Raw genomic sequence first — 15804 nt, forward strand, 5'->3', positions numbered from 1 at the left:
GGGTTGGTAGCCAGAGTTATGTTAGGTTAGTTTATAGGAAGGCGGGAAACCTTAACTGCAGGTCGTGTTAAGGTTTTTGTAGACGTCTTGATTTGAACGACTCTTACAGTGCCATCTTGACCAGGAGAGGCTGAGATGATTCGACCAAGCATCCAAGCAAGAGGTGGAGTATTGTCTTCATGAATGATTACTAAGTCTCCAATCTTGAGGTTTTCTTCTGGAGTAGTCCACTTAGATCGTTCTTGGAGGGTCTGCAGATACTCTCTATGCCATCTGTTCCATATGTGTTGAGCAAATGCGTGCACAAGTTTCCACCGTTTCAGGCGATTTACAGAGATATCCGTGAGATGAGGTTCTATAAGAGACGTCAGAGGTCCTCCTGTCAGGAAGTGTCCTGGAGTTAATGCTTCAAGGTCAGATGGGTCTGCAGAGAGTGGTGTAATAGGCCTTGAATTTAACATTGACTCAACACGAGCAATCAGTGTTAGAAACTCTTCATAGGTTAGGATTTGTGTACCTATGACTCTCTTCAAGTGGTATTTGGCACTTTTTATTGCCCGCTCCCACAAGCCTCCTTGGTGTGGAGCTCGAGGTGGTATGAAATGGAAAGTTATTTTGTTGTTCTGGGCAAACCGTTGTGTTTCAGGTTTTATCATTAGGTCTTGGAAGCATTTTTTAAGCGTTGAGGCTGTTCCAATGAAATTGGTGGCACAATCTGAATATAAATCTGATATAGTGCCTCGTCTGGCAGTAAACCTAGTTAAGGAAGCAATGAATGCATCTGCTGAAAGATCTGTGACCATCTCCAAATGTACAGCCTTTGTGGCAAAGCATATAAATAAGCAGAGATAGACTTTAATTGGCTGCAGTCGGCGTAAGATGTGAATCTTTACTGTAAAAGGTCCAGCATAATCCATAGCGGAAACATTGAAACAACGAGTAGCCGTAACACGTCCAGCAGGTAAGTCGCCCATTAAAGGTGCTGTCATTTTAGGCTTAACTTTGAAACATCGAATACATTTAAATATTCTGGAGCGTATAACACTTCTCTGAGACAATATCCAGTAGTTTTGCATTAACATTGCTTGAAGGAGTTGTGGTCCTGCATGTAGATATATTTTATGAAAGAAATCAATCAGCAGGTGGACTACAAAATGGTTCTTGGGAAGCAAAATGGGATGTTTTGCACTGTACTTAAGTGGTGAATTTTTCAGTCTTCCACCAACTTGTATGATTCCTACTTCATCTAAGAAAGGTGCAAGCCGTTGTATTTGAGTAGAACATGTTTTCTTAGCTTGAAGCGATTTGATCTCATTTGCAAAGCATTCCTTTTGCACACACCAACATATGCGATTTGTTGCACTTTCAAATTCCTGTTTGGTTAAATGAGTGGTTATTTTTGCCTTTAGCTTTAGACATTTAATAAAACGAAGAACATAAGCCATAACGTTTACAAGTTTAGACCATGAGGAATATTTACTTAAAAAATGTAGTTTAGAGTCATCGGTTGATGTTATGAGGTTGAATGTCTCTGATTTCAGTTCATTAAGAGATTCTTCAGGATCTGGGGAAAGTTTAGTTTGTGGCCATGTAATTGAGTCCCATTTAAGCCACTTAGGTCCTGACCACCAGAGCTCATGATTCATTAAAGCGGATGGTGTTAGGCCACGAGAGGCGCAATCAGCAGGGTTCTCTGCTGAGGAAACGTGTCTCCATATGCATGAAGGAGTAAGCTCTTGTATCTGAGCTACTCTATTTGCTACAAATAGTTTTAGCTTGTAAGATGGGGTGTGGATCCATGACAGAGCAATCATAGAATCTGACCACGCATTGATAGCTGTAATATGGTACTGTTTATCAAACTTATTGATGCAATAGTGAAGCAACTTGGCAAGTAAATGAGCGCCGCATAGTTCAAGCCTAGGTATTGTAGTGCGTTTAAGCGGAGCTACCTTTGATTTTGCAATCAACAAATGAGTTGAAACATTGTGATCAGAATCTTCTAACCTTAAAAAGACACATGAAGCATAGCCTATGATTCACTAGCGTCTGAAAAGCCGTGTAATTGTATATTACTGGCGTTTACCATGGGAAGGTAGCGAGGTATTTTTAGATTGTCAATTTCTGAGAGCTCACTGATAAATTGAGACCATTTCTCAGAAAGTGTCTCAGGAAGCTGAGTATCCCATTCTAACCCTAAACACCAAATGTGCTGCATTAATGCCTTTGCCCAAAAAACCAGCGGACAAATTAGCCCCATGGGGTCATAAATCTGAGCAATAAAAGAAAGAAGTGCTCTCTTTGTATGTACTCCTAAGGGTTTGGGTATAGCATAAGAAAATTTGTCTGTTTGTGGTATCCATTTTAAGCCAAGGACACTGTGACAAGGTTGATCAGTGCTTCGAAGCATGAGGGGAGTTTCACGATGATCCAGCGGAACATTTTCAAGAAGTTTTTCATTATTAGAAGACCATTTTCGTAGCTGAAATCCTCCTTGGCTTAAAATGGATACCACAAACAGACAAATTTGATGAAATCCTCCTTTGAGTAGTAAATCGATAACATCTTGCTGTAAGTCAAGGGCTTCATTTAAAGTGTCACAACCTAACAAAGCGTCATCAACATAGATTTGATCTTGCAGAGCTTTGGCTGCTAGCGGATGGTTATCACCTTCATCGGCCATTAGCTGTTGGATAACACGATTGGCTAAATATGGACTTGAACTCATGCCGTATGTAACCGTGGTTAACTGATACACTTTGATCGGATGAGAGGGCTCTTTTCTCCAGTAAATCAATTGAAATCAGTGGGATCGTTATGCAGTTTTGGGCCTTGGTGTTGTAAGCTGTTAAGCGAGATTCCAGTAGAAGTTGGGACCGAACTGTTAAAAACTACTCTTAGCTTGTCTCCTTTAAAAACACCATGATGAGGTAGGAAGAAGTGAGGTTCGTCTGAGGGCGGAATTGATTCACAAATTTCCATATGACCAGAAGCCTCATAATCTTGCATGAATTCAACATATTTCACCTTGAAGTCTGGTTGAGCAGCAAATTTATTTTCAAGTGAGTTAAACATACGTTTAGCTACAGGTGCTGAAAGACCCAATTTCTGAGGAGATTCCTTAAACGGTAAACGACAGATATATCTACCGGTATTGTCACGTGAGTGTGAGTTTAGGAAATGTTTTTCACACTCTGCATCAGTTGGCGAAATTTTCAAAGTTTGAGGCGGTTCTTCAATTGACCAGAATCGTTGAAGAGTAGCATGAAGATCTAAGTCGTTAGTTGAGAGAAGAGTGGATATTCCACTAAATTGAAGCGGTTGATTGGAGGGAGCAATAGGTGCGGCACCAAGCACAACAAAGCCAAAAATTGTTCTCATAATGAAGGGTAAATTTTCTCCCATACTTACAGGCGGCTCAAGTAAAGTTTGAGGGAATAGATCCGCTCCTATCAATAAATCAATGGGACCTGGCAAGTCAAAGGTTGGATCGGCTAGCATGTATTTTTTCAGTTGAGCTTTGATGAAGGGTGAGAGTTGAACTCGAGGCAGGTTACTTGTAATCTGATCAAGAATAAGAACAGGATGAGAAGAGGCCAAATTTGACCCACTGAGTGAAGAGATATTCAGATGTGTGAAACCTTTAGGCTTTATGTTAGCCACAGAAATTCCTTTGATATCAGGGACACCAACAGCAGAGCGTTTTACATTTAATACATTTGCACAACTTTCTGAAATAAGTGTGGTTTGTGAGGCGCTATCTAAAACAGCACGCAAAACGAGACCGTTTCCTTTGTGAGTAGAAACTTTCACTAAAGCGGTTGCAAGCAATACAGTATTATTCTGAGTACGAGCCAAACCCATAAGAGTATTCGATTGATTGACATGATCAGGGGACTTAACATTACTTGTACAGGGATCAGTGTTTGCTTCAATCAATGTTGTTTGAGCCTGGTCAAAATGCAGGAGTGTATGATGTCGTTTTGAGCAAGTAAGACAAGTCTGTTTAGATTTACACATTTTAGGTTTGTGCATACCAAAACAGTTTACACATAAGTCCTTACTCTTAATGAAGTCAAACCTGTCTTTAGTATTAATGCCCCCAAATTTAGGACATTTGAATACTATGTGAGTAGTAGCGGAGCAATAAATACATTTAAGCATTCGATCTTTATCGTTAGACGACAACAATACAACATTAGACCTATTAGTTTTAGCCTTATTTGCAAAATTAGATTTGATTGGGTGGTTGCTCTTATTTTCATTTGGTGAAAATGTTTTGTTCGAAACAGAAGCTAACTCCGCAGCCTCCTCTTGTGTACATTTATTTTCCAAGAAAAGAATTAATTCATTGATAGTAGGGACCTTTTTTGAGTCATTACGTGAGTGCTCAAACTTAGTGCGGAGAGCAGAATCAAATTTACGCAAAATATGCGTTGTCAAAAGCAAACTTTCATTAGCAATATCATGACCGAGAGTTTTTAAGGCCTGGTAGTTTTCATTGTAAACTGAGAGAAATTTCCGCAATTGTTTGACAGTAGGCCTAGTAAGTTGAGGTAAATCTAAGATATTGTTAGTATGAAGAGTGATTAGCAACCTTGTATTGTGGTATCTATCTATCAGAGATTGCCATGCTATAGCATAGTTTGCAGTGTTAAGAGGCAAAGATTTCACCAAACTCAATGGCTCATCTGAAAGACAGGATAGCAAATATGTAAATTTTTCTATGTTACTGAGTGACTCATTAGTATGAACTGCATTTTCAAATATGCTATGAAATGACATCCACTGGTCTGGTTGACCAGAGAATTTACCTAAATCCAATGAAGGCAATTTTATTGTCGGAGGTACAGCCACAGCTTGTGCTGTTGAACTAGCGGTGGACTGATTCAATTGCTCAGATACTGCAGGTGTAGGTATTAATGTGCTACATAAGCTACTAATATTTATGTACAGGTCAGATATTTTATCTTGAAGTTCGGTTACCTTTTCATCTACGATGTCTTCAGGTAGGGGAGTTGTAGAGAACAACTTATTAACAATTTTTTCAAATTCTGCATGTTTTTGAGAAGCTGCAGTTGAAAGTAACTTTATCCTATTTATTTGTTGATCATTTAAAGATTCAAGGGCTTGAACAGTACTTAATGTTGTAACTTGCTTGTCAATACTACTAAGTCTTTGTTCAATAAGTTGACTTTGCTTGACAAAAGATAAAAATCTCATTTTGGAATAGAATAGTCAAACACACAATAAAACTCAAAAGGTCTGTATAAACTCCACCTTGGAATTTATAAATTAAAGTTATTTCTTCACTAGAAATTTCAATAACTTATTTTGCAAAGTATTTGCAATATAAAATCACACTAAATTATTTACATTTTAATTTTCTTTCCAGAAGTTCCAGAAGTATCATTTAATACAATAATGATCAATCGACAATATTACTGTACAAAGCAATCAGCTGTTTTCGTGATAGATGAGAATCAATAACATTTGTAGATAATCAGAACAAGGAAAGGAAGGATAATTATTTCTGGCTACACAATGAATATCCTGGAATGCAAACAGAATACTGAGAGGGGAAGGGGGGTATGTCTGCTAGAGATAAGGCTCATGAAATGGCTGAGATATAATCATGAATATTTAAAATTGGACATGAAACTAGACTTTCACTTTTGTGCATGTTTGGAAATGAAATATGAAAAATCATCAAACTTAAATATGTTTGATTTTGAAAATATATAGTACAATGTCCTATGATTTAAAAAAAATCAATAAAACAACACTGGCTTATTTAATAAATGTTCACAAATTATAAAAATGTGTTTGTAATGAAATAAAAAATGTATTTCACAATGAAATTAAATCTTAACAATTCTTTAAATATTTCCAACGCACTGAGTTTATCCGTCCGGCTCGAAGTACCAAAAATGTGGGGAATTTATGTTAATTTGATAGCAATGTGGACTGGATTAAAGTAATTTTGAATTGGAGACACTAACCTTTTGTTATTAAACTGATGCGTAGACTGGGGGCCCCCTTTGATGAATCCTGAAATGCTATAATGTTGATAAGTTCACTTTTTCAGTATGTAAATGTTAAAAAACACTTCAATTGTCTTTATAATAAGTTATAAGCCAGCAGTAAATATTTATGTTGGTATAGAGGTTTATGGTATTTGAAAATGTAGGAGAAAAGGCATGTTAAGTCCTCATAGCAACAGGACTTGCCCAAGAGTGTGCCACTACTCTACTGAAGGAAGGAGTTGGTCATGTGATACATATCAGTGACCAATCAGAGAGCTAGTCTTGAAACCATTGGGGTTTGAAGATACTGATGCACTCTATGAGGAAAACATTTAACTATTTGAAATGGTATTTAAATGGAGATTGTGGTGAAATCAGTTACATATTATTAGAGTGCATTAAAATTAAAAATTAATATAAGAATACTTAGAACAAAACAGTATATATATTTGACAAATTATATTTATATGATGTACCACGTTTGTAAAAACAAATTAACATAATAACTCGCCTTAACCACAAAATTTAAAATAATTGTCTTTATCCTTAAACCAACGTTTTCCCCTTTAGTCAGAGTAAGCAAGAGTCTAATGTAATACAATAATTTAAAAAAAAACAATTCCACATGTTTTGGTCAATGCATAAGAGTAAAAACAAAATGTAAACAAGGATGAATGAATTACAACCAAACTTGTTCATGACAAAAATGGAAGGGAGTGTTTCGTCGCAGCCCTTGGTTGTTGTAATTGGTAACACTATAGCGATAGATGAGTTTGTAACTAAGAATTACCTGTGATGTTGAGGTTTACCTGTGAGTTTGTAACTGAGAAATTATATGTGTTGTTTATATTTTTGGTATACATTACATATTTCTCATGAACAACTATCTTCTTTAAAATGGTAATTTCCATGAGAAAAATAATAAAGTTTTGACTCTTGGAGGATCAGAATTACAGTGATAACATTGTTGCAGACGACAGTATTCTGGTTGACAACAGCTTGTACCATTGTTCCGATTGTCTATGGAGGTATGGTTATGTTTCTGCCAGAGTCTCCCATCTACTACCTCAAAAACAAAAAAGTAGAAGAGGCACGCCAGGCCCTGCAGTGGTTCCGAGGAGGTAGCTACGACGTTGAGCCTGAGCTCTCTGGCATGCAGAAGAACATTGAGATTGTGAGTATGCATATACTGACTGGTTATGAATCACAATATGCAGGTAATACCCCCGCCGTAGCAAACCTGCAGACCAAGCGAATTTCAACTTGTCTGATTACATTTTTACTAAAATATTTCCATAAATAAGACATATTTATTCCCAATTTAAATAACATTAGATTTAACAAGTGCTTAGGTTTGTTGCTAAGGGTAAGGTAAAAAGTGTTTTTTGACCAAGTGTCAATAGTATAGGATGAAATAAATAAATTTGCCAAATGTTATCAACATATACGTTATCCATAAACAAGTAAACTACAACATCTTTTATTTTCTCCTTAAGAATAACATAGAAATTTAAAATTTACACTTTTTTGAATTTTTTTCATAACCATTAGGCATAAAACAATGCTTCAATATACTAAATTATTTCTTTTTTTAAGCTCTACAAAGTTGTTGAAAAAGAAATTCTGAAATTTTATGTTTTTAGGGTCAAAAATGGGAAAAATCAATTTTTACCAAAACACCCCCCCCCCCCATAAACCCCCGTTCCAATGGTCCAATCATGCTTGTTAGAATAAATGTAGGTTTACACGTTTATACTAACTTTCATCCAAATCAGATCATTTTTGTTTGAGTTGTTGTGCTAACGGACACACACACACACACACACACACACATATATATATATATATATATATATATATGTGTATATGTGTTTTTTGTGAATTTGTACGGATGGTGTTTTGGCCTCTGAGGACCTCAAAACAAAAAGTAAATCGGTCCCGGGTACAGGTCTTATCATGAGACCTACGGTAATAGCTTATTCCCTATATGGGAAATTCGCTAAAAACAGCAATAGAGAATAACACACTCACACATTATGCCAGAACTAAGAACTAAGGGGAGGACAAAGAATACACGTTGTTTCTATTTACTATTGATCTCAGAACGCCGAATGTAGATCCCTACTACCCTTGCTAGACACCAAAAACAATTGGCGGACTAAAACATTAAATGATGTCCTCAGATGGAGAGTGAGAGGGTTCCAATACTGGAGGCATTCTCCACAACACCAGCCAAGCGAGGACTCGTCATTGGTCTGGGAGTTATGGCCTTCCAACAGCTGAGCGGAGTCAACAGTGTCATCTTCTATGTCACGTCAATCTTTAAAGTGAGTATAACACTGCTCATTGCCAGCTCAATGTTCAACTATTCTAAATTCTCTTTTTACATCTGTGAATATTAATAGCAAAGTTTATTGATTAGAGTCTTGATAATCTGATCTTTGGTTATCTAACCTTCCGTGTTATCTGGCCCTCCTTTTGAATGATCGAGTGCTGGGAAATCGTGCAATACAGTAGCATTAATTGTGCAATATTGCACCATTTGGTATAACTGTATACTCTGTAGTGGGTATGTTCATACAACCCCTTGTTTCACAGTCTGACTGTACACAGAACATATACCTCAGGATGTCTTAGAGCCTTATTATGCGCGGCCACTCGAGTGGTGCGCGACCGCGACTGCTCAAAGGCCACTTTTAGCGGGCCATTTTATCATATGGAGCTTATTAAGCGACGCGACTGCGGTGGCGAGGCACGCGACAGTCGCCGCGACTGGCCACTCCAGTCGCGCACCCTCGCTACTAGTCGCGAGCCCACGCGACTGTCGCGTCACCAGCGGGCCGTGTTATCATATGCTGTTTATTACGCGCAGCCACAGTCGTGGGCCACAGCGGACCCTACTCTCTGCCCTCACCTCAGTCCTGATTTTTGTTTCAACATTTTATTATATTAATTTTATCTATTTAATAAATATTGGGTTTTCTTTTCCGGGTTGGTTCGGCTCTTCTACCTGACCAATTTTCATAATTTTGGTCTTAAATTAAAGGTATTCACAAACATATTTGTCACCAAACATCATCATTCATGTATCTACTGTATTACTTCATTACTTGACCAAAAAAATAAATCAGATTTGTTTCATTTGCCAGTTCTGATTACATTATCCTATACAGTTTTGGTTTAAGAACCTTCAGTGAAATGCCAGCTTTAATTTTGAGCTGTAAGATCGGACGTACGTGAAGCACACGCTACACTGAATCACGAATCAACAACAATTATTATTATTACGAGGTGTTAGCCCGTCCTACGTACGGGAATTCAGTAGAACCGTGTACAATTCAGATCAGCTAGTTTACACATATAAACACAAAGTTTCTTGCAGTTTTAATGTGAAAAATCATCTTGTAAACAAATGTTGTGTGGCCAAATATGTTTTTATTCCATCATAGGCCTATATACGATATGCATTTCAAATCCGATAATTTTACAATAAAACAGCAATTCTGCAATTTTTACGATGTGAAAAGCGTTAAAGTGAGATTTGCAGCCGATTCGCTCCTCAAAACAAAGGCTTTCATTTGAGATGTTGACCATTTGAATAAGTTAAGTTCAAGATACATGGAGTCTATTACTCAATTATCAACATTATTGTGAATTTTATGTTGACCCGGGCAACGAGACGCCAAATTTTGCTGCTAATTTTGTACAAATACTATGATTATATCAAATCAAAAACAAAACCATTATAATATTTAATTTAAGGTAAGTGCTAGCCTCTCCTTAGCTGAAATAAAATTATTAATTTTCTTGTGCGATACAGATAAGTCATTCTTTTTACAAGGTTATCAAAAGAACGTCTCGTCTCCCGAAAACAACAAAAATACATCTTGTCATCCTCTCTGAGATCAGTGGCGTTGCTTGGTTAAATTCTAGGGGGGGGAGAAACCTCAAATTTCCCAACTGCTTAACACAGATTTCCCAACTATTACCCTGCTCCAAATACCACAAAAAAGGTATAAAATATATTTCATGTGACTGACGTGAAAAATATTTTTGAATTTCTTGTAAACACTAACAAACAACATAATTGAACAGAAGAGCTACATTGCTTGCACTTTCAAAATTCAAACTCGCAGTCTCGCAGACGAATCATCAACACAGGACAGGATCAAGGTAGCCAACATATGTCCAATAAGGAACAAAATTTCTTGTAAACGAAATTCCAACAAGCTATACCGCTAATTGATTATTGATTTCTTAAAATAAGGTGTGTTTAGCCATGGTTTAGTTTTGTTTAATCAAATTTAAATTAAATCAAAGAAGCGTCAAGTTTATTTGTCCAAGTCAAAGAAATTTTAACTTTGATGGATTTTCGCAAATAGGTATTTAAATTTTGTTTAGTTTAAAAATATATTTTTCTTGTATCTGACTTCCCAACTGTCCCAACTCGTGGCAAGGAAATTCCCAACTTTTCTCTTTCCCAGATTCTAGGGGGGGGAGGCTCCCCCCCCTACCCCCCCCCAAGGCGACGCCCCTGTCTGAGATCATCATATAAAAACTGAAAAATTCTTCTGAAGTTCTTAGTTGTAGTAACGGATTGCCTCCCAATACTTTTGTTTTGTCTACGTTTACGACGCTTAAGTAAAATTAAAATAAACAGATAAGCTTCTTTACTTATTCACTCAGACAAAGTACATGCAAGTCTGTATAAAATTCGGTTAGACGCGTCACCTCGCCACACCTGTCGCTACCCCTAGCCACACCTGTGGCTACCCGAAGCGACTGCCAGGCGCGGTCGCGCGCGACTGGAGTGGCCGCACATAATAAGGCTCTTAGTTGCGGCCTTGATGGCAACATGTGCCTTGAATAAGGTACAGAGGAAACACACTCATGGTCAACCGTGCACTTTCAGCTCTGGTATGTTGGGGGGGAAATGTACCTGTGACCAGCAAGGAAGAGCTGGAACGGTGAGCACTGTGTGCAAATTCCTGTAACACAGGGCTCAGGGCCATCCTCCACTGTGAGTGTTGTAGTACATGTGGGGGACAGTGCAGGACTTTGCCCTAGAAACAAGTACTAGTGCCAAACACCACCTAAGTGCCCCCATATGCAGTGTATTCTCGGTTCCTTACTTCTCTGTGAGACCTGTGGCCATTGACTATTGGATACTGAAGTAGACATCCCATCTATATGGACCAGCTGTCACCAAGCTTTTATTAAAAAAGAATGCAGTTGTGTGAGCCAGTCACATTATGCGCTATAGTGTCTATGTCTAAAATTATATTTTCTACCTTATTTTTTGTTGCTGACAAAATTGATGGGTTATAACAGTTGCTATAGCTCATAATAAGTTGTTCCATAAGTTTGACTTGGGAAAAACATTGTGTATTAGAGATAAATTGGTCATTTAGATCAGCACAATCTGTCAGTGGGTCACATCACCTACGACAAATTTAATTTTAAAAACTGGTGACAACTTTAACATGGGGATGAAATGTCTAGTTGTATTAATAGTCAAAGCCTGTGACTTAATGGAAGGGTACTGCTTTACTTCAAATATTACAGATGTTTTTGTTTGGTAGACGATGTCCTTTATTTACTCTAAAAGATTTAATTACGAAGGGTGATGTCGGGAAAACGTGAAATAAAGTATGTTGCCCAACTCATTGTAAACTGCATTGTATACTAGTTAAATTTTCAATTTAGGACACAATATCTATTCACAAGTACAAACTCGGCATATTAGTGAAAATACACTTTAGAATATGGCCGATACAACCAACACAGGTACAATACATCCTTTGTTGAAAAATAACAGTGTATGGCTAATGTATGAAACTGTACTAATCTTTTGTGGACACTCTGTGTTGCTAACAGGATGCTGGCAGCACGATGGACCCCAACATACAGACCATCATTGTGGGTGTTGTGGCCGTCGTGTTCACCTACATATCTACCCTGGTGGTGGATAGGATGGGTCGAAGACCACTACTACTGCTCTCTGACTTTGTCATGGCCATTTGTACTTTCTTCCTCGGTGTTTACTTCTACCTCAAGAACAAGACAGAGTTTGACACTGCCTCCATCAGCTGGCTTCCCATACTGTCTGTGTGTGCCTTCATGATTGTCTTTTCCCTCGGGTTTGGTCCCATCCCCTGGATGTTCATCAGTGAGGTGCTCCCACGCCAGATCTCTGGTTATGCGTCTTCTGTCTGCTGCTGTTTCAACTGGATCTGTGTGTTCTTAGTTACCAGATTCTTCGGAGACGTCAGTGCGGCCATCGGAGCTTATGGATCGTTCTGGCTGTTCACGGTCATATCGGGTATTGGAACAGCATTTGTATATTTTATTGTGCCAGAAACCAAAGGGAAAACTTTGGAAGAAGTACAGATTTTGCTCGGAGGTTCAACATAAACTAAAAATCAGTTATCTATTTGTATGATCAAACACATTCCTATTTCAGTAAATAGTTTTCTATTTTCACTCGGGTTTTATCGCTTGAATACTAGCAAAAGGTGTATAACAAATTAAGTTTGCACCTATGAAGGATTAGTAGGAGTTTCAAACTTATAAATGGTGTAAGTGAATGATTTGATTATTTTTGTTTACTTTATGATTTTGTTTCTAAAGAAATTTCTAGAGTATTTCCCTAGTCTTCATTATAACATTAAATATTGCACGAATATTCATATTCCAGTCATGAATTGAGAATAATCGTGTCTAGGCTGTGATTTAATAAACATTACTCACAATCATTCATAAACAACTGGCAAGCATTTACTTTTCTGTCGCATCATTGTACATATCCTATGTCATGTTGCATGAAGGTGTTTACTTGTAATTTCATCTTTCCTTACAAGTGGTAAACAAATGTTTTTAATTCCTAACTTTTAACTATTTGATTTAACAATCTCTCTAGGTGCAATACCAATTCTTTATAATTTTAAATAGGTAATTTATTAAACTGTAAATAGAGCATAGATGTTACAATTAATTGTAATTTAGCATTAAGTGTTGATATTTACTAAGATAGTTTAAGATTTGTTAAGGTGTTTAAATTGTAAGACAAAACCAGTTTAAAGTAAGTTTTGGAATATTAAAGTCGTTTTTAACAAGGTAAAAATGTTGAAAGTTTTCAATAGACATTTTAAAAAGTAGATAGGCCTACTGCACTGCATTTGTCTGGCATTTAAATACTTATGTGCTTGTCTAGTTAAGGATCAAGCCATTATGCTCCATCGTGACAATAATAATTGATAAATTCATTTCTTAAACTATATAGTTTATAAACAAATACTAGATCAGATTTAAAATGGATTTACAGTTTTTTTAATTTTTTTAAATTAAGAGTAACAATTATAATTGTTACAAAAACCTCTAATAAGATAAGCCAAATAGGAACGTACCATGTTCAACCACAATGTTCAAACAGGAATCCAAATTTCTATAAACAATAAATAATTAGTACCTATCATATTTCCAAAATTAAACTGGTTTTAAATAGTAGTTGTGTCAAAAAGCTTTAGTACAACTTTGTGATCATTGATATTTTGTATTATAATCATTGTTATATTAAACATGTTTTTAAACTTTATTTATGTTTTTAACTCTTATTACCTGAAATTTGTTACGTCATATGCCTACAAGTCAAGTTGTGTGTGTGCTAATTATACTTTTTTTTTTGTTATCTATGGTGACAAGAGCATGTGCCCATCCCCCAGGGTCAGAGGTGCAAAACCCCACCCCATTTCATACTGCCCCTTTATACAGCAATACATTGTCGGTCCCAAGCTGTCACAAAGACATCATCATCCTGTGATACGGACAATATCTTAACATTCCCCAAAAACGCAAAGATTTTGACATCCCTCCGAGGCCACAGAACATCATCGCCTCCTGTGACCTAGGAAATCCTTACGTATCACTGCGGTTGCAAAGATACATCTTCATCACCCCCTGTGATCTTCGCAATCTTTAACTTTTTCCACGGCTATGAATACATCACCATCGCCTCCTATGATTGCGACAATATCTTGACATCCCTACACGGTCGTGAAGAAATCATCACCATCTCTTGGGATCACGGCAATATCTTGATGTCCCTCCGTGGTTGTAGAGACATCACCATCATCTCTTGTGTTCGTGGCAGTAGCTTGACATTCTTCTGCGGTAGCAAAGATATCATCACCGCCTCCAGTAGTCGTGACAATTTCTTGACGTTTTCCCGCTGTCACAAAGACATATAGTTGTTGTGAAAAAAGATTTGAATAATAATAGCCAAATTAAGTGTAAATATGGCATAGGAATTCAACAAAAAATTATTTTAGGGGTACTCATAAAAAACATAATTAATTAATAAAGTCAACATGAAAATAAAATCCTTTTAGAAATCCCCTCCTACGACGCCCCCTCCAAAATCCCAGTGACGCCTCTCTGGGCACCCAGTAGACAACAGTAAAGGTGTGAAGGTGAGGGTGTGAGGGTGGGAAGGTTCCCTCTCTGCTTCTTCTAAGAATACTATTTATTAATCCTGAGCTCTATTCAGTTCTTAGTCCGCAGTGAGCGTTCAAAAAATTTATTACTTCACCACTGGTGTGAAACTTGGGACGAATCCAGCATCTGATAATATAAAGATTTGTCAACTTCACTAACCTGGCATTTCACTCCTTGCTTTGCTGTAAACGATCCACGCACGGAAGCTTTGTCTATGTGGACGGGCAAATGCAAGGTTAAAGGAGGCCGCCAACCTCTTTTTTTTTAAATTTAAAATTAATTTGTCTATGAAGGTATTTTACACTGACTAAGCCATCTGGGCGTCTGGAAGTGTTTGTGGACCATCAGTTGATGTTGGGGTAAAATATAAATTAAAATGTCATAAAAATCTCAGAATATTAGAAGAGATAGAGAACATAACAAGCGTTTATCAGCAGCAATAATACATCTGTTTATATCGTGAATGCATACAAAAAAAGATTAACACAACGTGGTCAAAAATGGTCTGGGGATCTTTGTCTGATATTTATGTTTTTGAGTCGTGAACGGTGTGGGATTGGGGGGAGAGAGTGGTAGGGTAAGGTAGGGGGGGGGCTTGATGGAGTGGAAGGGGGTAGGTGTTTGCTGAGTAAAATATTAAAAACCAGACAAAAAAAAAGCTTGCATTTTTTTAAAGTTAGAAAATAACAAATTTTTAATGTGCTCTAGCGGAGGTGATTTCTAATTGATTTTCAAGTGTCAACTTCCATTTTGTACAGGGGTTAGAATTCGCTATAATTTTATAGTTTTCGACTTATAACACGAAAACTGAAAAAAGTGCTAAGAATTTTCAATTCTTTGGGAATATCTTAGAACGATCAAGAAATTATTGTTGGACAACTTCAGATTTGGATTCAGCAACTCAAAAACCTATAATTGCTAGACAAAATTCCTTGAACACCTTTTTTGTCCCACAACAGATTGACTGGACTAATAGAATTTGTGTAAAACTTTCAAGATAGTATTGAGCCAACAGAAACTGTAATAGTAATCTGATTTTATCTTAAGTTCCTACGTAAATATGATATGTTTCTGTAATTCTAACCACTATTTTTATTTGACCTATTCTGGAGTTTTTATGAAACTCCTAATACATAAGAAATAAACAATAATATTTCACTTAACTTACAAGTGACAGTGACATTTGAAATTAAAACCATAAAACAAACATCTGTCTGACACGTTATCATCATGAAATGTTATCAAGGTGGAATGGCATAAAACTACAATTCCAACAACAGAGTCA

At 37.0% G+C, this 15804-nt stretch overlaps 1 protein-coding gene across 2 annotated transcripts in view; it reads left to right on the plus strand.

The window, feature by feature from the left end:
- Positions 1–13620, plus strand: part of LOC129005332 (facilitated trehalose transporter Tret1-like) — an 85303-nt gene extending 71683 nt beyond the window's left edge. For both annotated transcript variants that reach the window (XM_054434196.1, XM_054434197.1), the window contains exons 5-7: positions 7000–7200; positions 8210–8353; positions 11904–13620. In XM_054434196.1, coding sequence (XP_054290171.1) covers positions 7000–7200; positions 8210–8353; positions 11904–12440 — 882 coding nt within the window. In that variant the 3' untranslated portion in view covers positions 12441–13620. The remainder of the gene's footprint in view (positions 1–6999; positions 7201–8209; positions 8354–11903) is intronic.
- The last annotated feature ends 2184 nt before the right edge of the window (positions 13621–15804 follow it).

Source organism: Macrosteles quadrilineatus, unplaced genomic scaffold (assembly GCF_028750875.1).
Source record: "Macrosteles quadrilineatus isolate MER2022 unplaced genomic scaffold, UCM_ALF_1.0 Scaffold_19__1_contigs__length_3004403, whole genome shotgun sequence".
Taxonomy (NCBI): Eukaryota; Metazoa; Arthropoda; class Insecta; order Hemiptera; family Cicadellidae; genus Macrosteles; species Macrosteles quadrilineatus.